Below are 23,600 nucleotides of genomic sequence, written 5' to 3'. Positions count from 1 at the left end.
AGACTTTTCAAAGTATGCATCAAACATTGGACAAAAAAATATTAAAAATACTACAGATACTATAAGTACTTTTACTGCTATCAATATTCCTGTTTTATTCGTAACTTGGGAAAAAATAATATATACATCTTTTATGCACATAGAAATATAACATGATTTTAGGTACATTAATAGATATAAGTTATTCAAAAATAATATATTTATGAATGATTTCAGCCGAACAGTTAATTCATTACTCCAAGAAAATATCAACATTTGGATGAATATATTGAACATGTAAAGGAAGACAACGGTTTGATACTCCAAAAGCAGCAAACATCCACTATGGTCCTCAATGTCACCTGCCTGACATGGATCCAGAAACATTTGAGGAACAGATTCAAGCTTTCCTCAGTAGGTTACAACTAACACAAGAGGACCGTCAACAGTTAGAGAGAGACACAATTCTCCAGGCAGGAAGCGGAAAATGGCTTGAAACACGTAGAAAAATTCTAACAGCTTAGAATTTCGGGAAAGTCTGTCGTAGACGTGCATCAACAAGCTGCGTGAACTTAGTTCGCAGAATTGTTTATACCTCCGATATTTTGAACGTGCCTGCAATTGATCATGGTAAAAGGTTTGAGGTGATAGCTATAGAACTAGAAAAACAAGAAGGAATATAAGGTTGGAAAAATTGGACTCTTCATTGACAAGGAATTGCCTTTCTTGGGTGCCACTCCGGAAGGTGTTATTGGAGAAAAGGGTCTTGCAGAAGTTAAGTGTCCATCATCTGCAATTGAAAAAGATGTTACTGCAGCAGTTAAACAAGGGAACATCCGATATATGAGTTTCGAAGGAGATGAACTGAAACTGAAAAAACACATTCATATTTTTATCAAGTTCAGGGACAGCTGCACATTTCAGACAGGGAATATTGCAGTTTTAGTGTTTGGACATCAGTGGAAAAAGAGATGGCAATATTTCGAATTGAAAGGGATGACAATTTTTGGAAACAAGAGATGGAACCACATCTTACAAAATTCTATTATAACTGCATTTTGCCAGAACTGGTGGACCCTAGGCATACGAGGAGCATGGAAATTCGAGACCCTCAATACATTATTGACGCTATTGAAAATGAGAAAGAAAAAAATTTTCCGCTGTCAAGACTTGTTCAGCTGCTCTTTAATTACCTCTGTAGCGTATCTTCTTAAAAAATGTGGGAATATAATATGTATTTTTTCTTAAAGTATTTATTGCGATATAACATTATATAAGAAAATTTAAACTCAGTGCGCTGTTAAATTATGCTTGTAAAAGCAGACCATCTAAATTTACTCAACTGTATCCATAAACTCATATGTTTTTTATCTTTGTGGTGTGTAAATGTGTTCAAATTCAATTATATTTGATTAAAGAAGATGTATTTGTACAACTTCATACATTAACTTTTTTTTTCTTCAGAAAAGCCAAAAATAATTTGTACAGATAAATCGATGAGTGTTACTTTCTGAACAGTTATTGGGTGGAGATGCATACAAATGTTTTAAACAGCAAATTGTAAACCATCTAAACATGAACAAAATACAAGGTAGAAAAATAACATGATTCTGTGCCTTATTAAAAATGCATTTTGGTACAATTATCCTTACCACACTTCTTTTTAAAATCACTAATAATTGATATTGACAATGTTGCAAATATTCTATTTCTAAAGGAATAAAGAGTTAAAAATACATGATATGACATGCTAAGTTATCGCGTCATTATTACAAAAAAAAACTATTCACAAACAACTGGTTTGTGTACGTTTGGAATAAAAACTGTGAACACTAGTCACTCACCGTAAAAGCCACACATCTTCCTGTATACTCACTTCATGTTATAGAATGGGGAAAGTCAGGGTGAACAAAATTACGATTTTTGCCTCATAACGTCACCACGTTTCGGATGACTTAAGACGACTAGTTCCGTAATTTTGCAAACTTCAAATACAATTTGCAGCAACAAATAGTACCTGTGACTATGTTATATGACTTCGTTGAGCTAAGAGATGCATTTCAACCTGTTGTTGAAACTAACATATTTTTATGTACGAATGTTTCTGATTGTTGCATCAGTGCACGCTTCAATTCGTTTGTAGTAGTATGATAAATTGTAGTTTAGTACGTACATTTAAATCTAATACGTATTTTATGATGAACGAAATTGTAAATATTATATATATATATATATATATAATTATATATATATATATATGAGTCGACCATTTCCAAAAACCACTTTGTCCAAAAAGTGAAAAAATTGAGATAATGCCACAAGAATATTCTCTGTAGTCATATCTATGGGAATCCGCAAAAAAGAATTGCCAAACACGACATTGTCCTTTAGAAAATTGATGTGTAAAACTGTGTGCCGTGTATTAGGGATTTAGGCACGTTTTATTTAAAATTTTGTAATCTTAAATATTTTTGAAAATATATTTTTTTTCTTTTCTTTTTCTCTCATCTTATTTTCTTTACAGCCAGGCCCTCAGCCTCTGTTCTCAGAGGCGAGCTGATTCTCTTTCCCAGCCTCATGCTAGGCTAGCATTCTGGCTAATATTTCTCCCGCCTCCAGGCACGTCGGGGACGGTAACTTTATTTCTTCGCGTGTCTACTTTTGCCTACAGCAGCTTGTGAAGCAGTGCTGAGCCCTGCTAACTCTGTCACGAATCGGTTTAGGGTTCACTAGCAACAAGACACGACAGGAGGATCCCGTGGGCCTTGTGTCCCACAGACCATGCATTTTTTGAAGCCCTCCTCCTGCTCACCCACCATTTTTTTCTCAGAAGTGTGGCTAGGGGCGACGACCGCAGGGGTACGTTAACCGAAGTTAAGGCCATCTCAGGCTTGACAGCCGCAGTTACGATTCTGGACTTTAGCGACACCTAGCGACGGCTGTGGTAACTAATGCCACTTGTGAGGCGTCGGCAGCGCCGACACTACCGCGCTCGCGCGGAGGTAACGACAACCTCTCTCCCCTCCTTATGTCTCAGGTCGCTAGGTGGCACCACTGGTTACTCCATTAACCCCCTAGCTTGACACACTCGTCGGCCACAAGTCGATTTATTAGTACTTCTTCTCGCCACCCAAAGATAGCGCCTCAGTCGCGCAGTCACTCCAGTAAGATCTAATTTTTTTATGCCAGACACCTTCGGGTGGACTCGGTAATTTTCGGCTCAGAGCCTAACCCCCCTCCCATTCTCTAGGGATCCCGCGCTTATGATATTCTGGTGATATCCCGCGCTGAACTTACTTCGGTGCGCGCCTCCTGACTGACTGGTACCGTTTGTATCTGCGATCTTCTGCGAATCATCGACATCGCACCGTATATTATGTAGTCTTCTCAGACTAGAGGGATGGAGTCCCTAGCTAAAATTATTAACCAGTCAGTAGTTTTTTTTGAAAGTACCTAGAGAAATTTAGTATTTTTTTATATTTTTTTAAAATTAATCATGATGACTTCCGTGGCTACCGCGAATCGTGGTTCGAGTTTTCGGAGACGAGACGCCCTCTCCTGAGCGCCAGGACCAACACCCTGTTTTGACAGGGTTCCAAGTTTGGGGCAACCAAAATCCTCTGCCAGGACCCACTGGAGTCGGTTCCTGAGCAGAATCCAACATCTTTAGGCCTACTACCTCCATCACCGTCTACCTACAGCCCCGGGTGATACCCGCATAATTCTATCTTTTTATTCACGAACTCAGAAATAGTGTAACCCAATTAAGACAGCGGACAGTAAAAAGCAGTTCGAGGAGAAGAAATTTATATTATGTTTTGGAAGGACTATATGTACAACCTTTAAAGTTACCAATGTTAATTTCATTCTTGTTTTTAAATATTTTAATTTTTGTTAAACATTCAGGGCCGGCCTGATAAGCAATGAGTTCAAAAAATATATATAATATAGTCAGTGTAATTGTGAGTTATGTAAATAAGATCACTTATCAATGAAAAACAGACTTTACTAAGGAAAATTCAATCTATAAAAAAGAAAGAACAATGATTAATAAAATAAGTAAGTCTATAGACGTAACAGTGGTTTTTATTTATTTAATATATAATAACGATCCTTTTACTCCCAAGTATTTGTAGGGAGTCCCTAAATTTTCTTTGTTTACTCCTAGTGTCGCCTCTGTTGTTGACTTTTATAGTTATTAATTGAGGGCCCCAGTAATCTAAGCTTCCAAATCTTTTAACCTTATTATTTAATTATTCTTTAAGACACTTGGGGTATTACAACTGTAAACATTTCCAGAACCCACTATGTCCAGTTCTGTTTTATTTCCACATCACACTTTGTCCACGTCTGTTTTTCATTCCAGAACACACTTTGTCCAGACATTGTGTAATGGCTGCCATTTTGGTGTACCGAATAATATTCCAAAACCAGCTTTGTCTAGTTCCTCCAAATGAATGTCTGTATTTCATGTTTAGACTATAAAAGTCTTGTTTATTATTTTGTTTGGTCTCGTTTTCACTGTGTTTTGTGTTATCTATGAGGACTTATAGCGACAGCTGTTGTGTTTTATGTTTTGTATTCTATTATCAAGTGATGAGGGCATCTGTTTTCTTTTAGCAGAAGAAAAACCGGGTGAACTGACATTTTCGTTAGATTGTCAGAAAAATCTGATCCTGCCAAAACTTCCTGATCAAGCTAGCTACTATAGTCATCAATTAAATATTTATAATTTCACAGTATGCCAAGGAACATCTAAATCCCCACAAAATCAAAGAAACACATTCATTTATTCATGGTCTGAAAATGAATTCCCAAAAGCTACCAACCAGATCACCTCTGCTGTGTTTTATAGATTAACAAATACAGATCTTACGGGTATTACTACAGTTCGTCTTTTCGCTGATGGCTGTAGTGGTCAAAATAAAAACTGAACCATTATTGGAATGGCAAGTAAATGGCTCAGTCAAGCTCCACAACACGTTCAGCAAGTTCTGTTGTTTTTCCCTTCACAGGTCACTCCTAAATTCCACCTGATAGAATATTTGGCAGAATAGAGAGAGAATTGAACAAACTTGACACAATTGTGCTTCCTGATGAATATTACACAATTTTGAGTATCATGGTACTTTGCTTCGTCCAAAAAAACATTTTCAATTTTTTGACTGGAAGGAAGCTGTAACTCGTGTAATAAAACCAACACAGTCATGGCATTTTAGATTTTCCCAGTGTAAGAGATTTATCTTAACGAGATCGTGCAAGAACTCAGCATTGATTCTCGTTTGAGGGGAGTGTTCTTATACAACAGACCTAGGACAAGGGCGAAGTGTTTTCAAGCGTGGTGTTACACTCTCAGAATTAACACCCGAGGTTCTGGAATCTGGTGTTCAGATTAAAGGCAGTAAGCTGCAGGACATTAACAATCATTTGTGTAAACACTTTGGGAGCAAGTGGAAAGAATCTGAAAACCACCTGAACTTCTACTTGCAATTATATCAGTCAGTAAGTGTTGACAGTGTTCATACAATCATTGAACATGAAAGTGATGCAGAAGACAAACCAATGGAAGAATCTGAAGAACTGCGTGTGTAGCATTAAATTAAACATTGTTGATTTGGTGAAATTGATTATTTGCATACACTGTCATTAATATTCATTGTTATTCTAGTTTCTTGAATAGCGGCTAAGGTTTAAATGTTTTCTTTTAATTTAATTATGAATGTATTGTTTTAATGTTGTTGTTTTACGACCTTGTCATAATAGCTTCAAATATATTGTGGCAAGATTTTTCAACATTTCTTTTTAATTTACAACTGTTACTTTGTTTTTCATTGTTTGTGTGTTTAAAACTGTGCAATAAAATATCATTACTATATCGAGAAGAAAATACGTGTTTCCATTAGCCACTTTCTCCAACATGTACTGTTCCAAATACCACTTTGTCTCTTTGGTATTTCTAAACTCCACTTTGTCCAACATTTAAATCGGAATTTCTCAAAAACTAGCTGTTTAATTTTTATTTCCTTTATGGGTACATGCCACCTATTAAATCTAAACAGCTAAGTAAACATTCCATTAGTCGTAACATCTCCAGAGAACAAATACAGGTTTTTCCTATTTTCTGGGAAATCACTTATGAAGGACAAAGAGGTGATTGGAATTGGTCGACTCATATATATACATATATATATATACCGGAAGGGTGAAAAATCATGTAAACTGTTGATGAGTTATTTCTGAAACCCAGTAATAATATAACTACGTTCGTACGTAGTATAAAATTGAAAATTTGGAAAATTTTATTCTTTATTTGATTGTAATCATATTACTTCTTTGCTGGTGGACACGTAATAGCACACAACTTGAAGGATAACCAGACCCACGTGTATAACTGAATTATTAATTATTATATTGAGGGCTGATCGCGCATTGCCGGTTATTTCGAGATGTTAACTATGGGCGCCACCACGTGGAAGGGCACGTGGACCCGGCGGAGTCTCTCACTCAGGGCGTGACGTAGCCCAAGTGGGGACGAGTTACCAGCCCTTTCTATCCTAGCTACCCAGACCTGGCCCGCTCTAGGCGTCGGGCACGCCACACTCCTAGACTCACTCACCACGTGATTAAATAAGTACTCACTTTATATTTATTCTCCAGATTTAATTTCACTAACACGTCTCTCTACACGCCCGTTACACGTTACACATTACACGGTTAAAAAGCCTGAGGCACGAATCGGTTTAGGTGAGGGCATGGTCCACACACGTGGCCATGCTGCAAAGTATACTTATTACACGGTGATGAAAAACTCGACTGAGACAATTAATTAATTAAACAGCCCGCTGACCGAGAGCTGCCCCGAGGATGACGAACGAAAGCGATTTAAAAAGAATTAACGATACAGAAATTACTTGGTCAGTGATGAACAAAGGTTGAGGTCCCCGGGGTGCTGGCGCGTCTGCTCTCGGTCAGTGATGAAGATGGACTGGGCTGAGCTCATCGCTCGCAGGTGGCAACATGGCGCCCTTCGCGCCAACGCAATTACCGTTACTATATTCTACGACTCCGTGCCCCGGCGAAAGTTGAGTAAATTACAGATAAACATTAAAAATATATAAAAATTACTGACAATGGAAAGTTTGTTACTATTTACTTATTTAATGATAATTTATATAAAAGCATTCCTATCCTCGTCCAAGTCCGTGCCTGTTCGGGTCCGCCCGGGCAACGTCTATAGTTATTTAAGGTAACTTATTTAAATTAAAGAAAACACAAGTAAACTGCACAGCACTGGGGCGAAGATGGATGAAAACAACAAAAAGGCTTACAATTAATATTAACATAGCAATTTTAGGGGTCGCCGCACTGCTTCTAAGCGCCCTCTTGCCGGGCTAGACACACACGCACACACGCACGCACGAGCGGGAGGTTTGAATATAGATGGTGGTTGGGCGGTGTCGTATCGGGCTCAAAGGGGCCGCAGGCCCGGACGACGTCAATTGCCCCCTCCGAAAGTAGGCCGATATGACAGCGCCGTTTGACAGATGGTTGGGGGGCGTTGCCTGTACTGTTTACGTCGCGCACTCCCACGTGGCAATGTTGATGTTTACATTTGTACGGACAGGTGGCAATGTTGACATGGCGGACGGACAAGCAATGTTTACACGATGGAAGGGCGAGCAATGTTTACATGATGACAGTTGAGCAATGTTTACACTATGGGGGACGATACACACGGACAGAATGGGCGCTGACTAACTAACCTTGTGGGTGGTGACCCACCAGTTGTCCCGAGCCCCAAATCTGCGTCAGCTGCGGCTGCGGCGGCTGCTGCTGCTGCGTGTGACAGCGCGGCGGTGGCCAGGGCGCCGGCCGGCAGGGGCGGCGGCGGCCAAGGTCAGGCGGCTCGTGGCAGGCGGGCAGCAAGCGCGGGCGGCGCTCGGCACGGCCCGGCTCAGCCTCGCCGACAGGCGGGCGCTTCGCGGCCCGTCGTGACAGACGGGTGACAGGTGTCGAAGTCCGGGTGGTGGTCACGTTCGGTGGTGGGACGGTCGGGCGTCCCGGCGTCGTGGCGTCGACCTGCATCGCGACAGGCGGACGCAGGGAGCTCAGGCGATTCTTCACGGTGCGGCGTCCCAATGTTGCCAACTTGCGACATTTGGGTGGCGTCTCGTGCGGCAGGGCACTTGACCGGTGTTCCGGTACTGCGGCGATCGGCGTCGGAATCGGGCGTCGTGGCGTCTCGGTCGTTCCGGGCGTCGCGTCAGGTGGGCATGGAGGCGGCGTCAGTGTCGGCGTCGCGCGCGTCTGTCTCACTCGGGCATGATCAACTGGCTGTGCTTCGAAGCCAGGCGGGCACAGCGGGGCGAATCCGGGCGGGCACAGAGGAGCGAACCCAGGCGGCGGGGCGGCGCTCAGGCGTCTCGGCGTCAGGGCCCTGGACATCGTGTCGCAAAGCGTCCTGTTTGCTACTGCGCACTCTGGTGGCGGTGACGACGGCATGATGACGTCGAAGCCAGGTGGTGGCGACAGGGTGACACGAAGCGTCGGCGTCGAGTCTGGAGGCGTCCGTGGCGAGTCGTGTGGCGGAGACGATGCGGGTTTCGCCGGAAATGACCTTGGTGGCGTCGGGACGGCGGTTCGGTGCGGTGGCGAGGTCATTCCGGCGTCGGGAGGTGTCTCCGACACGAGGCGGGTGCTGGACGGCGTCGCAGACTGCGGCGGGACGGTCGTTGTCGGGCGTCGCTCGGTTGGCTTCGGCGAGTCAGGCGTCATCATAGTCGGGATGAGTGGCGTCAGGTCGGCGAAACGAGGTCTTGCTGGCGATGATGCGTTAGGACCAGCGTCGGGAGACGTCAGGTCGACGAGAGGTGCCGAGGTTGGCGGCTCCAGGACAGGAGGTGGGAGCGGAATTGTCGGCGTCGGGACGGCGAGCGTCGGAGTCGGGATAAGTGGCGTCGGGTCGACGAAACGCAGTGTGGCAGGCGGCGGCGGGATCGGACTTGTGTCGGGAGACGTCAAGTCGATGAGCGTCGGCACGGCGGGCGTCGGGACGGCGGCCGTCGGCGTCGGGACGACGGGCGTGGGCGTCAGGACGACGGGCGTCTTTGTCAGAGCGGTAGGCGTCGGTAACGTAACACGTGGCGGTGCGGGTGACGTCAGGACGTACCTTCGTGGTGCTGGGGTCGGCGTCGTGCGTGAGGAGTCGGCTTGGTGCGGCGGTGACGTTCCGGCAACGGGCGGCGTCCTTGGCACGGGCTGCGTCGGCGAGTCGAGCAGCGTCTTTTCCGGCGTGGTTGGCGTCGGCGTGAGCGGCGTCTTTTTCGGCGTGAGTGGTGTCGGCGTGATCGGAGTCGGTGTCGGCGTGAGCGGCGTCGGCGTTTCGGGAAGCGTCGAGGCGTGTCGTGGAGGATTTTCCAGCGTCTCTGCCTCGTACTGCGCCTGGGTGGCTAGGTAGGCAGTGCACCGTGCGCACGTGAAGGTAAAAAACTTGCGCAGTACGGTCCATTCACGTTCGCCGATACAGCCACGATGCCACAGGCCGGCACATTCCTGGCAGCGGTATCCCTCGCTACTACCTCCGGGACACGACCTAGCTCCACATTTCGTCACGCCGTGTATGCGGTACTCCGTACAGTAGCCACACTCGTATCCGGCGGCGGTCCTGCCATGCAAGTCCCAACTCGGGCGGGGAAAGTAACACCCGATACACTCGTCCGGATACGGATACATGTCTACGCACGTGGTACTCTGCACACGAACAGTCCTCACGAACACATCAGCACTGTGTTACTTACTGCGCTCGGAGTCCGTTGTTTGTGCGCGGATTCCTGGAAGCGTGCGCTTGGCTGATCACGTGGCTGGCGCGCCAGAGTCCCGCTATGCGCTCCGCGCGAACAATAGTTCCGGCGCGAACTTTAGTTCCGCGCGCTCCGCGTAACAACCGCCTATCTCACACGCTCGTACAGGTCTGGTTTTCGCGGAAGATGTAACTCGCCCCACGCTCTTGGGCGCCATTTGAGGGCTGATCGCGCATTGCCGGTTATTTCGAGATGTTAACTATGGGCGCCACCACGTGGAAGGGCACGTGGACCCGGCGGAGTCTCTCACTCAGGGCGTGACGTAGCCCAAGTGGGGACGAGTTACCAGCCCTTTCTATCCTAGCTACCCAGACCTGGCCCGCTCTAGGCGTCGGGCACGCCACACTCCTAGACTCACTCACCACGTGATTAAATAAGTACTCACTTTATATTTATTCTCCAGATTTAATTTCACTAACACGTCTCTCTACACGCCCGTTACACGTTACACATTACACGGTTAAAAAGCCTGAGGCACGAATCGGTTTAGGTGAGGGCATGGTCCACACACGTGGCCATGCTGCAAAGTATACTTATTACACGGTGATGAAAAACTCGACTGAGACAATTAATTAATTAAACAGCCCGCTGACCGAGAGCTGCCCCGAGGATGACGAACGAAAGCGATTTAAAAAGAATTAACGATACAGAAATTACTTGGTCAGTGATGAACAAAGGTTGAGGTCCCCGGGGTGCTGGCGCGTCTGCTCTCGGTCAGTGATGAAGATGGACTGGGCTGAGCTCATCGCTCGCAGGTGGCAACATGGCGCCCTTCGCGCCAACGCAATTACCGTTACTATATTCTACGACTCCGTGCCCCGGCGAAAGTTGAGTAAATTACAGATAAACATTAAAAATATATAAAAATTACTGACAATGGAAAGTTTGTTACTATTTACTTATTTAATGATAATTTATATAAAAGCATTCCTATCCTCGTCCAAGTCCGTGCCTGTTCGGGTCCGCCCGGGCAACGTCTATAGTTATTTAAGGTAACTTATTTAAATTAAAGAAAACACAAGTAAACTGCACAGCACTGGGGCGAAGATGGATGAAAACAACAAAAAGGCTTACAATTAATATTAACATAGCAATTTTAGGGGTCGCCGCACTGCTTCTAAGCGCCCTCTTGCCGGGCTAGACACACACGCACACACGCACGCACGAGCGGGAGGTTTGAATATAGATGGTGGTTGGGCGGTGTCGTATCGGGCTCAAAGGGGCCGCAGGCCCGGACGACGTCAATATAACTCAAGTCACAACTTAATTATTTAAGTAAATCATTGCTTGCCAATAATTGGCATAAATCAATTTTAATTTCTTAGTCAGCAAGGTTTAAAACTACAAACGAAAAATTTCCCAGCAAGGAAGTGTGCATGTGTCCGCGTATGCGTACCTGTGTTGTTTATGCTTAGGTATGCGCACTTGCTATGCTATGTATTCATTATTTTTGACTAGGTAACATGTAGGCCTACATATTTCCGACTATGATATTAAAATATGTAATACTTTTTGGTTAAATATAACGGAAAATGCATTTGATTCGTTATATGGATATGAGTTTCGTAGTTTTGACAGCTCCATAGAACTTGCAATGAAAGTTCGGCGCAGCTCCGAAAGCTTGGAAAATGAGAGATCTCTGAGAAGAAATACTCCAGCCAATAGTCTCGTCTAGTGTAAATAACCTGGCCAGGGGAGAGAATTGGGAGGTTGATGGGCAATGCGCTCAACACAACACCAAGTGCGGCCTTTATCCACTGACGTATAGTAAATAACTGTGTCTCGAAGGTAACGCGACACCGCGACAACACGAGACTCGAGGACAGAGCGATAGCGGGTACGGAACACCGCGATCTGTCCTAAAAGACACTGCAATCTGGAATGCCGGCGGGGTGGAAAGTGTTTCCCCCACTCCGCCTCCCAGTCGAAGTGACGCGCCGCCAAGATAACCAATCCACGTCTCCTCCTTCCAGCTTTGTCCCGCCCACCTTGCATGATGTCGTAAGCGCAGAACCCGCTGGCGGAGTTGCGCCCTGTCTGTATAGGCCTCTTAATATTCCAACAGTAACCTGTAATCTCTTGGAAGAATGAATGGTATTGTTAAGGTTCAATTTTATAAAATTCTTCATGTGTTCTTATTCCACACCAATCAATTCATCTCCTTATTACTAGAATATGTGTCTGTCAACTGCTTCACACACACACACTTGAACTCCCTGGCGCAGATAACAGCACACCGACCACACGTGCCAAGCCACTCACCTCCGTGGAGCCGGTGAAGGCAACCTTGTTTATCCGCGGGTGCCAGGCGACAGCAGCCCCCGCCGTCGGCCCGTAACCAGGCACCACGTTCACCACGCCCGCTGGGAAGCCAGCCTGCAAGGACACACCCGCGTCTAGGTTCGCGGCCGAGAGCTGAGTGAACACTGCAAGTTCACACACAGGCTCAGCTCTCACACGTCTTTAATACCGATTTCAATAGTTCGGCACGTTCTGATAACCACATTACTGCGCTACTAGCATTTTTATTTCTACGAGAGTTTATCGTTACTGCCGGTTTTCATTTCAGTCCAGTTTTTTCCCTTTTTCATGTGGGTGAAATTTCTTATTTTCACACTTGGTACTATTCCCATTAAAAACGTATTGACACTCAATCTCAGGGGCATACGCAGGGGGGGAAAATGAAAAGAATTACCTCCCCAAAATCTTTAAAAAAATCTATCATTCCCAGAAACCAATGGAAATAATTTGAGAGAAAACAGCAGGCAATGTGGCATAATGTTCGCGCCAAATGTCTTGATGGACAAGAATTTGTGATATGGCCATGTATCGTTGCAACAAATTCTCTGGGTGACCTTCCAAATATTATTTGTTGGTAATGGTCCGTATTCAGCCGAGCCATTATGAATGTCAGCCACAATTACGTGTGTTGTTCCAAGCATCAATAAGTGAGTAAAAAGTGTGACTAGTCACCCAGACATTTGGCTTGGACAGACATAGAACAACATTCAATTGATTTTAGAAACTTAGACAAATTGAGAAAAGGTTTACTGAAAATTAGTTTAGTGATGAGTAGTACCCAATTTTATCGAATCTGAATTTCAAATTTCAATCCCAAAACGTACATTGAATCAAACCCTAAATTCCAAATATGTTTTAAGGGTCAATATTAAATAATGTACAAGGAAAAAAATATATGTATTAACTATGGTGATCAAATGTTCAACTGTGTAAATGTTTGATTCATTATGTTTCCAGAATCAATACATAGCATAATTGTATTTATATAATTTGATAATTTGTTAATTTCATATTAAATATACAATATATTTGAAAATGGCAATAGGAAAGAAATGAAGAAAAAGTACATCCAGCATACTTTAGTCTTGTCAGTGTTAAATTTTTGAATTTACTACATTTCCTCCAATATTTTTCTTAAAATCTTGTTCCTCAATCCTCCAAATATTTTGAACACTATAGATTCAATAGTTAAAGAATGTAACCGGGTCCATTCTTAACATTTACATGTTCAGGAAATAAATAATTTATTTTTGTGTTAAAAATGTTCTTTGAAGTGCTAAACCAACAACCCCAGAGCAATTTAGCTGGTGACTAATGCAAACATTTCTATGATAGTTATAAAGTAGTCCTATTTAATAGGCTTCTGCGAATCCTGTATTTTTATTCAAATTGAACATCAAATCATTCCGGAATATTGAATACTTTTAAATTTAACTAAACATATAAAGAAAGATTGCCTTTTTCCCACTCCACACAGGTGTCCAATAAAATTTTATGCAAAATACAGTAAAATGAAACCGTAATAGAGTAGTGTAAAATGCAAGAAAATTAAAACCTCAAAATGCATTGTCTTAAACAAGTAAAACTTTTTTAAGATTTAAAATATGTTGTCCAACCAAATGTTTATATACATAAAAATAGAGTTTTGTTAATAATTTTTAATAATCAAAACCACACATTTCTGGTATTTTTTGCATCTAAAAATTGTATGTATTATGTTGCGGAAAATAAATCCAAATATTTCTCACTAAATCTTCTTAGCTTCATACATGTTACCTTTTATTCAATAAAACTTAAAAATTTATCCTCTTAACTTGTCCTCTAGTCACATGTTGTATTTTGTATTATCCATTTTTCTGTATATTTTGTGTATAGTAAATGTAATCACTGAGATTTTATAATTATGTAATTAACATTTCGCTAAGTACGTAATGTGTCATGTTATCTTGTCCTTTTGGTCTTTATGTCATTTCTGTTTTCATGTTTTGTGCATATCCTGTGCTGTCTCTATTTATTGTGATAGTTGTTTGTTTTTACTTGTTTAGTGTCATATTTGTTTTGTGTCGTGCCCACCTCTGAAGTCTCAAGACTGTTGGTGGGCATGTAACAAATTTAAATAAATAAATAAATAAATTCAAATTATTCACGGATATCAAATATTTTTTTTAATTCTCGCAAAACCTTGTCTGTCACAGTTGATAATTTTTTTTAAAATTCAGAACTTCCTCACTCAAAACAGTTATCGTCAAATTGTTTCCTCTGAAAACCGAGGACCTAGTCACTTCACGTGGCAGCCCACAGAACTCCCAAGGCTGCTCAGCGCTGGATGACAGCACCGAGAATGATTTTTGCGCAGGTGGGTGGGCGGGAGCGAAGGGAAGTGCCACGGATTGATAAATGAGAAACACAGAGGTGCCATGCGATAGCCACGCGGGCAGCTGTTGATGCATCGGCCATAGAGCCGTTCAACCCTCTGCACGACATGCCGAGGACGAGGACGCACCTCCTTGACGAGGGCGGCCATGTGGAGGGCGGTGAGCGGGGTCTGCTCGGCAGGCTTCAGCACGATGGTGCAGCCGGCGGCGAGCGCGGGGCCCCACTTCCACGACAGCATCAGCACCGGGTAGTTCCAGGGGATGATCTGGCCGACCACCCCCACCGGTTCCTTGCGGGTCATCGTCAGCACCGGGCCGTCTGCGAGCACACCCCCCCGCGCGTGTGTGTGCATCCCCGGCAATTACCAACACATTCACTGCCCACTCACATGCACGGTACTGAAACCCCGGGTGAACCTAGCATTTAGTTCAGATCTGTGGCGTAGCCAGGAATAGTGTTAAGAAGCATGGCTTCCCCTGTCCTCCCCCGGGAAAATTTGGATTTTAAGGTGCAAAAAATAGTGCTATTTTAGCAGTTTTCGGTTTTTAAATATAAATATTGTAATGGTAAAAATTTTATTAATTTTTAATATGAAATTTGCTTGAGTGATGAATAAGAAATTAATTAAAGATTTTGGGCTAAGTTAGGGGGGGGGGGGTTGAACCCCTAAACAACCCCCCCCCCCCCCCCTGGCTTCGCCCCTCGTTCAGATGGAAATTATTGCACTAGTTATTCTCCAAGAAAAAACTAAATATATAAACAATCATAGTAGTCTTCCAGTCATATATACGCTGACCTACAATACCAGTTCTCAAACCTAGAAGATTATCAGACCTAATATGATCTCGAATATGAGATGGTTTCACATATAAGAGCACTTTAAATATAAGATAATCTCAATTATAAGACAACTTCTATTGTAAGAAGAACTTGAATGCACAACATAATAGAATATAAGCTGACCTTGGATGTAATTTGTCCTTAAATAGAAGTATAACATAGATATAACACAGCTCACACTAAAATTACTTCAAAATTACTTCAAAATTGCTTAAAATGATGTTGAAATTGCTTAAATTACTTCAAAATTAGCATAAAATTACTTTAAAATTGCTAAGAATTGCACTGTTAACAAGCTCACATGTAAAATTTCATTCTCATGAAATTTAATTAATTTTTCTGGATGAGAAAAAGTATTATTATAATTATAACTAACAATGCTAATTAAAATGCAATTTACTTAAAGTTTTTTACAAGCGTATGGTCAAATAATCATTTTTTTAAGTTAAATTACATAATGTATCTTTTGTTTCCCATTTTTTAAAGTTCCAAGAGGTTTTCATGATTTTGGAAACTAAGGCATCTAACCGTGGGTAAGCGTTTCACAACTGTAAATAAATAAACTTTAATTAAGAGGTGAACCTTAACAATAATTTTAGTTTCAATTAATTTCCACAAACAATCTCTAACAATTTTTTATATTCATTTCATTAAAGAAAAGTAGTATGTATTCACACAATCCCACCCCACCGAAAAATCATGGCGAAAATTTGAAAATGTCTAACTAATTTAACCATCAGAGCAGCAATAAATTTTTGAAACAGATTTTCCTAGCATGCTTGGTTTATTGACTGCTATTAGCAATAGTAATGAAATTCGAAAATCATGAACTAAGACAACAGAATATTTGCACACTCTTTCATCATAAAGTCTTGTGTTATAGATATCTCTCCCAAAACTGGGAGAAATTACAGTATCATTAACACTTTACTCACCACTAAAACACACATTGCTAGAAGTACAGAAAATGTCATTATTCCTGCATAACGACTGTAAGAACCCAGTATGAACTTTCATGACATTGACCATTAAAAATATTCCTGCTCGTACAAACCCACATTTTATTTAATCGTAACTCGTTGCTCGTCCAGTCTAATCGGCAGCACACTAAGTAAGGTACGTATGTAGTTCATTGCTTCAATAGATATTATAAGATAACTTACTAGCAAACATATACTGCTGCGACTACTGAGCAAGACAAAGGTTGGCAGTAATGGACGGTCAGAGTGGAGCTGTGAGCACAAGTAAATTTAGTGTAGAGAGATGGCGCAGACAATAAATAAAATCTCATACCAAATCACGACACATACCATTCACACACGACACTAACCTGGTGGTATACTCTGACCAGAGTAAGTCACTTAAAGGATAACTGGAGAAGGGCTAAACAAAGTCACCCTCAAATAGGACACATTGAAGACTAAGAACTTCACACTAAGGGCATACTAACATTTCATATAAATACAATTATGTACTAAACTGTTTAAGTGTATACTATTAATTTAAAAATCTCAAATTTAATCCCGTTTTAAAACATGAAACTAGTACACTGAAAACTTTTCATTATAATTCTAATAATTAAAGACTCTTTTTTTTTTTTATAAATCTTAATGAATTCTAACGGTATCAAAAAAGAATACAAAGGAGCAATGAATGTAAAATCAAATTAAATTTCATACTGGAAGCCACTCACCTGCCGGGCATGTGTTGCCATGAATTTTATCCGCCCAGCCAGCGTAGTACTTGAATATGTCACTGGAAAAGTTAATGTCAAACAACGAGTCTCCATAGGCTTTCCCATTGTCCAGGGACTCCAAGTTAGCCAAGTACTCCGCATCTCGTTCCATCAGCGTCGCTAGCTGTTGTGACATGCAGTTCCAGCATTAGACATATGAATCCATTCAGGACCAGCTACTTAGATCTGGATTTATGTCAGAATGCCACAACACAGTGATGTTATCAGATTGTAAATTTTAAAAAATATATATTTTGAATAAATTAATATTTTAGATCAAAGAAGTTTAAATTACGTAATGTTTTGGCTCACATCAGTGACAAACATATGCAAAATATACAATAAAAGGCCACAATCAAAAAAATCACTTTACTTCTTTTAGAAGAAAATTTACAGCCTGGTGTTGTGAATTCACACATTTAAAAAGATAGTTAAAATCAAAATGCACGTGCAACCATTTTGTTCCCTGTGCTACGCCCAGTTGTAAAACAGATCAAAGCATTAGTGGTGTAGCCCTTGCACCGTGCTTACCGCTACGTACTCAGACAGCTGTGCTCTACCTTGTAGATGAGCTTGCCCCGGGCGGATGCGTCCATCGTCCTCCACGGGGAGCCGCGGCTGAAGGCGGCGGAGGCTGCTTCCACGGCGCGATCCACATCCGCCTGATCCCGCGCACAAACACACAGGCCTCGTGTGAGAGTAACTCACGTGTTCCCAGGACTACGCCAGGGCGATTCGGAAAAGCCTCCGTTTCAGCAAGTGTGACAGTGGTCTTAAAGAGTATTTGAAAAAAAAATATTTAATATTCAAATCAAATTATTTTTTTTTCATTATTATTCTTTACCAACAGATACAGCACGTTAAGAGCAATGTCAAAAGTGTAACATGTGTGAAGCCAAGGAGATTTATTGAGAAATTTTGTTTTGTTTTCTGCAACACAGTTCATACATGCTTTTCACATTTAATAAATGTGTGTGATTATCAAAAATTATAAAAAAAAAAAACTCCTATACATTTAATCTTTCTTTTTTCCTCAGACTCTGGTGAGGTGCGACAAGAAAAATTTCACTGTATATTTAAATTTGATGTAAAAATTTAAATTTTTACGTGTAAATTGACATTTCATTTGAACTTTGATTTGAATAAAAATAACAGGTTTTGCAAAAGTATAATGTGTGAGAAAGAAATGAAGAATGAGGAGGGGGGGGTTACACAGCAACATCATTCTTGTGTGAGTACTGTAAGCAGATGTTCAGTAGGTATTGAGGAGAGGAATCACAAGATAGCGCTGCAGTTGACTCGACTGCTAAACGCCGTCATAGAAAATCCTGTCAAACATGAAGTGTATAGAGTTAGCACAATCACCACCTGTCCGGGTGCATGAAACAGTGGCTTGCATCGCACTGCTGTCATGATGAAAATGCACTTTCCAATGCTGTTAGAGTGGCTTCCTTTCAAGGCAGTAGTTGTTTTTGAATTATGTATTTCAAAACTTGTATTGTAACATTATGGAAAGTGCCTCAATATGCAATGTAATTATGTCAATAAGTAAAGTACAGTTGAAGATTTCCATTTTATATAATAATATTTCTGTAAGTATGAGTGTCTCATTGATTATCTATCAAACAGAGGTATTTTTCCGAATTACCGTTAAAGTGTGCCGATGTTTTGAGCTGTAACCTTACCACCAGTAAATTCAGCACACTACCACATATTCAAAAATGAATGGATAATCTAATTTATCATTCAAAATCCTGGAGACAAAATAAAATTTCTTAAGTGAAGTAGCAGAAGTTAAATTATACTGATCTGCTAGCCTCACGGCCATAAGGAAAGGATGTGTCACTATCGAACTCAGACTCAGGAACACATGTGATTGTGGGGGTGGGGAGAGGGGAAAAACAAGCCTTTGATACACCACCACACCATCTCTAGCATAACAGAACACTTTGATTGCGCTGAAGATCACAGAAAAGTAGTTGTGCACGCCAACCATCAACTGTTTGTAAAAGAATTTTCCTCTAGATGGTATGGACAATATACACCAACTCATTCTGTAAGGTGGCTTCATAAAAATATTTTATAAGTGATTTTTGCTACCAAAGGTGTTTGCATTTTGTTTTTGGAATCAATTATAAAAATTTTAAAAATGGCTACTTTATTTAAAACTTATGCCCTTCCAAATTATTTCAGATGTAATATTCTTAATGTTTGGTGTTTAGATATTTTGGCCTTTCAAATTTCTAGATTATTCCCTTATTTCAGTTATGCCTTACAGGGTAAAAATTTGCAAGATTATTCTTATCATATATCTTTTAAATAGAGAATAAAAATAATTACAGACACCTTATGTTGCTTTAATGTTTTTCCAAAAATCTGAACATGATTTTTAGTGAGAAAGTATTTAAATTTCTATCTGATCAGGGGATACAAGCCTGTAAAAACAGACAGTTGCTACAGCAATGGAATTCAATAGAAAAATTTGAAATAGCGACAAGAAAGAAAATTATAGAATAAGATTTTGAGACATTTAAAAAATAAAATACGAGAAAACAGACAAATAGTTGTGAGTCAAGTAAATGTGAAATTATGCCATGAAAAGTGAATTCACCGAAAAGTCACCAAAAATGAATGCCTGGTCACCCTGAAATTATATTTTATTCACCTTGTCACCTTCGGCCACATCAATAATCTTCTTTCCGTTGGTTGGATTTATGGTGGGGAACGTTTTTCCAGAAACTGCATCCACAAACTCGTTATTTATAAACAGCTGGAAAAAAAAAAATACAACATGTCTTACAACATTTCATTCAAATTTATAAACACAAAGTTAGAGAACTTAAAGTTATATTAGCATAGCCAAACTTGTTAGTAGCGAAATTCATAACATAATGTATGTAATCTCAAGATAATTATAGACTTTGTCATGAAAACACATGTACAGTAGTCTTGGAACAAATGCTCCTCACATTCCTGCTGGATACAATCTAAATTTTTCACAAAGAAATTATGCAAACACAGCGTGCTAATGAAACAGCATACCCCGTTTCCTCTATTAAATGCATTCCTAAAGACTAATAGTCATACGAACATTCAAGACGATGGTGGTTAGCAGGCAACTTATCAAAAAGTTATTTCAATATTGACCAGGTTTCACATATTTCATCCCTTCTGTCCCTGCAAGTTTGCTAGAGGATCAGAGTTCTTCACTGTGTGTCAAATTGTATTTTGTCCAATCGCGAAAGCGACAGCTGGGCGTAAGATTTTGGATTCTTACCAATCGCCAAAAAAATTAATCCGCTAAATTTTTCATTTACTTCACATTCCATTGATGCTTCCCCTAACGCATACCTAGCGCTGGCCGGAGATATAGGCCTGTCCCTCGGTTGGGACAGAGGCTCTACAGAGCACCAGACTTTCTGTGCACAACCGTGCAGCACGAAACCTTTTACCTACGCACGCCTTTGGACCCACTCAGTGGCAGGAAGGACCTTACTCCTGCCACCCGTTAGAATGAATGAGTTAATGAATTAGGGCTTAGCATTTCGGCGACATTTGGGTCATCAGAAGACAGCGAGCATTGAAGGAAAGCTCTCAACAATGTCCGTCACATTTCCCACATTCTAAATATCAAAGGACGACCCCGCCAAGAATCGAACCCGTATCACCACTCGACCACCAAATTATGCCTACATGTCTGATGTCTGTATGTTTAAAAGGATCACATTGCAAGTGAGAGAGGGGTGGGACGGTGGAAAAGGAAAACGGTCTCGCTAAAACCAACAACTGTTTCAACTTGCTGTGTCAGAATGATTGTTTTAAATTTTAAGAGGGCTTTAAGTTTCGTCAACAACACGTTTATTGAAGACACACACACACACAACCGATGTGTGCAGTTGTTTTGGGAAAGGAATTGTCAACAACCTACAATACAGCACCGTCCCAGCACTAGCCAGGCGTGATGCACGGAAACCGTGGAAAACCAAAAATTGGGACAGCCGAACTAGGAGTCAAACCCAGATCCTCTTACACGCAAGTCCACAGTTCCAACACTGTGTCACATGGTTGGGCATGTGAGGGTACTGCTTCAACAATTTATGGTCATTCAGATCACTGAAAGGCACTGTAAACTCAAATAATGTTTGGTAGAAACCTTTCACAGCTTAAAAAACTAAGTAGATTTGATGTTGGAATCATTTAACCACTACATTAAAAAAATATATTATTTTTATTTGCATAAAAATGTGTGGCAAGCCACAGAATCACTAGTAATAACTTCAGAATCTAAGAGAAACTGTACTACACAGAAGGCCCTACATTTTAACAGGCACAACTGTATTTTGTGCACTATGTATTTTTTTTTAATGAGTAGGGCTATGCTACACTAGTTATCTATAGCAGCACGACACATGAAGGCAGTGTGTTGTGCTGTATGAGATAACCTTCAACCTCTGAGTCTGATATCACCTCAAAGCGAGTTATCTGCCCTGAAAGGTCGACCTGAATGCTAGAGGCCACTGACACCACAACTGTATCCGTTTCTGATAAAGGGTTAGAATGCATACGGCTGAACAATACCACATTAACCATTTCATTTTCTCCCCCTCCCCTCAAAATAATATGTTTACGAAAACATTACTAAATTACGCTAGTTTCACTAGAACAGTTAATATCAGTTCCTATTCAATTTGGATTTGTGGAAAGTAATGAGCCGAGCAGTTTTCCAAAGAATTATTTTATGCTAATGAATAACAATCTACCTTATTTTATAAATGTTTAATTTCTCTAATTTTATTTCCAATGGTCTGTCATCTCATTGTGAGGTCTTGATAGAGTTTATATCACATTGGTAGGTGTTGTTTAAATAATTAAAATTAGGGACAAACCCTGCAGGTAAAAGGTTGTGCCCTCCACACTCACAGCAAAGAAGCATAGATTGGAAATTAAAAGAGAAGATACACTTGTGACTGGGCTTCCACCCAGTGGCAAAGAAGCCCTCCCTCCCACCCTACCTTATTCCCCTAATTCCTGAAGTCCTTCCCTCCTCCCACAGCTAGGATCTTCCAACCATGTTCAATCCACTCCCGCCCCGTCCTCACCAGAAACACTTACTTCCCTTTTTCTGCTCTCTCTGGATCTTCCACTCACAGTCCCTCCTCCCTCTTAACAACCCTTTATACAACCTATCTCCCAGCTTTCCCCTGCATCTCACCCATTTCACCTTTCCTTCTCCACCTAGATAACCTTGTAGGGTTACCTCCAGATATAAGTAGTCCTCTAACTCCTGAATCTCCTGCCCCTTCCCTTTGCTACCTTTCTTCTCCTTCGTTTTGTCGATTATTAGTTCCCATTTCATTCACCCTCGACCAACCCTCCAACTGCTCCAAGTCATACTGGAACCTAGTTTTCACTCAATTTACCCCCCCCCCCCCCGCCCAAATTAGGCATTCACCAAAGATCTTTTGCATCTTTCACCCCTAGGATCTCTACATCCAAACCATTCCACTCCCTTCCTTTCCTGACATGAAGAGCATTCCTACCCCTTTCCATTAGCCTCCAGTCTCTCTGGAGCTTCCACCCGTGATCTCTCCGCCCTTTATCACTAACCACCTGTCTTCTAGTCCCCAGCTGCTCCCAGCCCCTTTCTCCCTTTATCACCTCATACTCTTTAACATTTCCACCCTAGCTCCTTAAACATTTTCCCCCGCAGTTTCTTAGATCACACAGTATTAAATTAATTTTAAAAAAAATTGTGTTTTTGTGGGATAAATTAAATAAACATTAGCAGCTCCCTAAAACAATTTTCAAAAACTTAATATCAACTGTTTCACAAAAGTTATAGAACCATAATTACATTTAATTATGAAATCTACTTGATACTTACCTTAGTAAATTTTATTTGTACGTTCTTGTTTGCCATAATTACTTTTCCTTTAAATACCAAAACTGATAAATTGAATGTTTTAAAAAAATTGAGTCAGCAACTGAAATACTAAGAGCAGAGCAGTGGCGTTTTAAAAACTTCACGGTTAGAACGCCGGCCGCTGTCAGGCGGAATGGGCGTAACGCCAGGAAACCGCTTGTTTTGTTCAGAAGATACAAGGACACATGAGTGGTTTACATAACAAGTAGAGTGGGGGGGGGGGGGGGGGGGGGGGTCGCCGGCTGTTCACACGCAAGGAGCATGTGTTCTCACGCATGTGTGAGACACGCAATGAGGATACAAAAGGGGATACGCCCGAACGATCTGCATTCCTACTTCTTCAGTTGTTGCCTTTTAATTTTTTTTTTTTTTTTTCCTAACCTAACTAAAACTAAGTGTATTTTGGAGGGGTCCGGGTTAGGGAGGGACCTAGGTGCGTCTCAGGCCGAAGCCTATACGCCTAGTCATGCTGGGATTAGCCATGCAGGGAGAGGGTCGCATGCATCATGTGCTAGGAGGGGATTGGCCAGCCATGGCAGCGATTGGCGCCATGACTAACTCCCCTCACTCTTAAATCTAGACTATA

At 41.4% G+C, this 23,600-nt stretch overlaps 1 protein-coding gene across 2 annotated transcripts in view; it reads right to left on the bottom strand.

The window, feature by feature from the left end:
• LOC134528358 (aldehyde dehydrogenase 1A1-like) overlaps positions 1-23,356 on the bottom strand; it is a 42,201-nt gene extending 18,845 nt beyond the window's left edge. Inside the window, exons 1-6 of one of the 2 annotated variants that reach the window (XM_063361920.1) lie at positions 22,976-23,356; positions 19,757-19,861; positions 17,652-17,753; positions 17,050-17,215; positions 14,644-14,834; positions 12,102-12,215 (exon numbers count right to left, since the gene is read on the bottom strand). In XM_063361920.1, coding sequence (XP_063217990.1) covers positions 12,102-12,215; positions 14,644-14,834; positions 17,050-17,215; positions 17,652-17,753; positions 19,757-19,861; positions 22,976-23,011 — 714 coding nt within the window. In that variant the 5' untranslated portion in view covers positions 23,012-23,356. Of the gene's footprint in view, positions 1-1,823; positions 2,106-6,362; positions 11,133-12,101; positions 12,216-14,643; positions 14,835-17,049; positions 17,216-17,651; positions 17,754-19,756; positions 19,862-22,975 lie in introns of those variants that run through there. The other variant, XR_010074391.1, reaches the window with a different exon arrangement.
• Between the last annotated feature and the right edge of the window lie 244 nt (positions 23,357-23,600).

Source organism: Bacillus rossius, chromosome 1 (assembly GCF_032445375.1).
Source record: "Bacillus rossius redtenbacheri isolate Brsri chromosome 1, Brsri_v3, whole genome shotgun sequence".
Classification (NCBI taxonomy): domain Eukaryota; kingdom Metazoa; phylum Arthropoda; class Insecta; order Phasmatodea; family Bacillidae; genus Bacillus; species Bacillus rossius.
The sequence above is the reverse complement of the archived record's forward strand: the minus strand, read 5'-3'. Positions and strand labels throughout refer to the sequence as shown.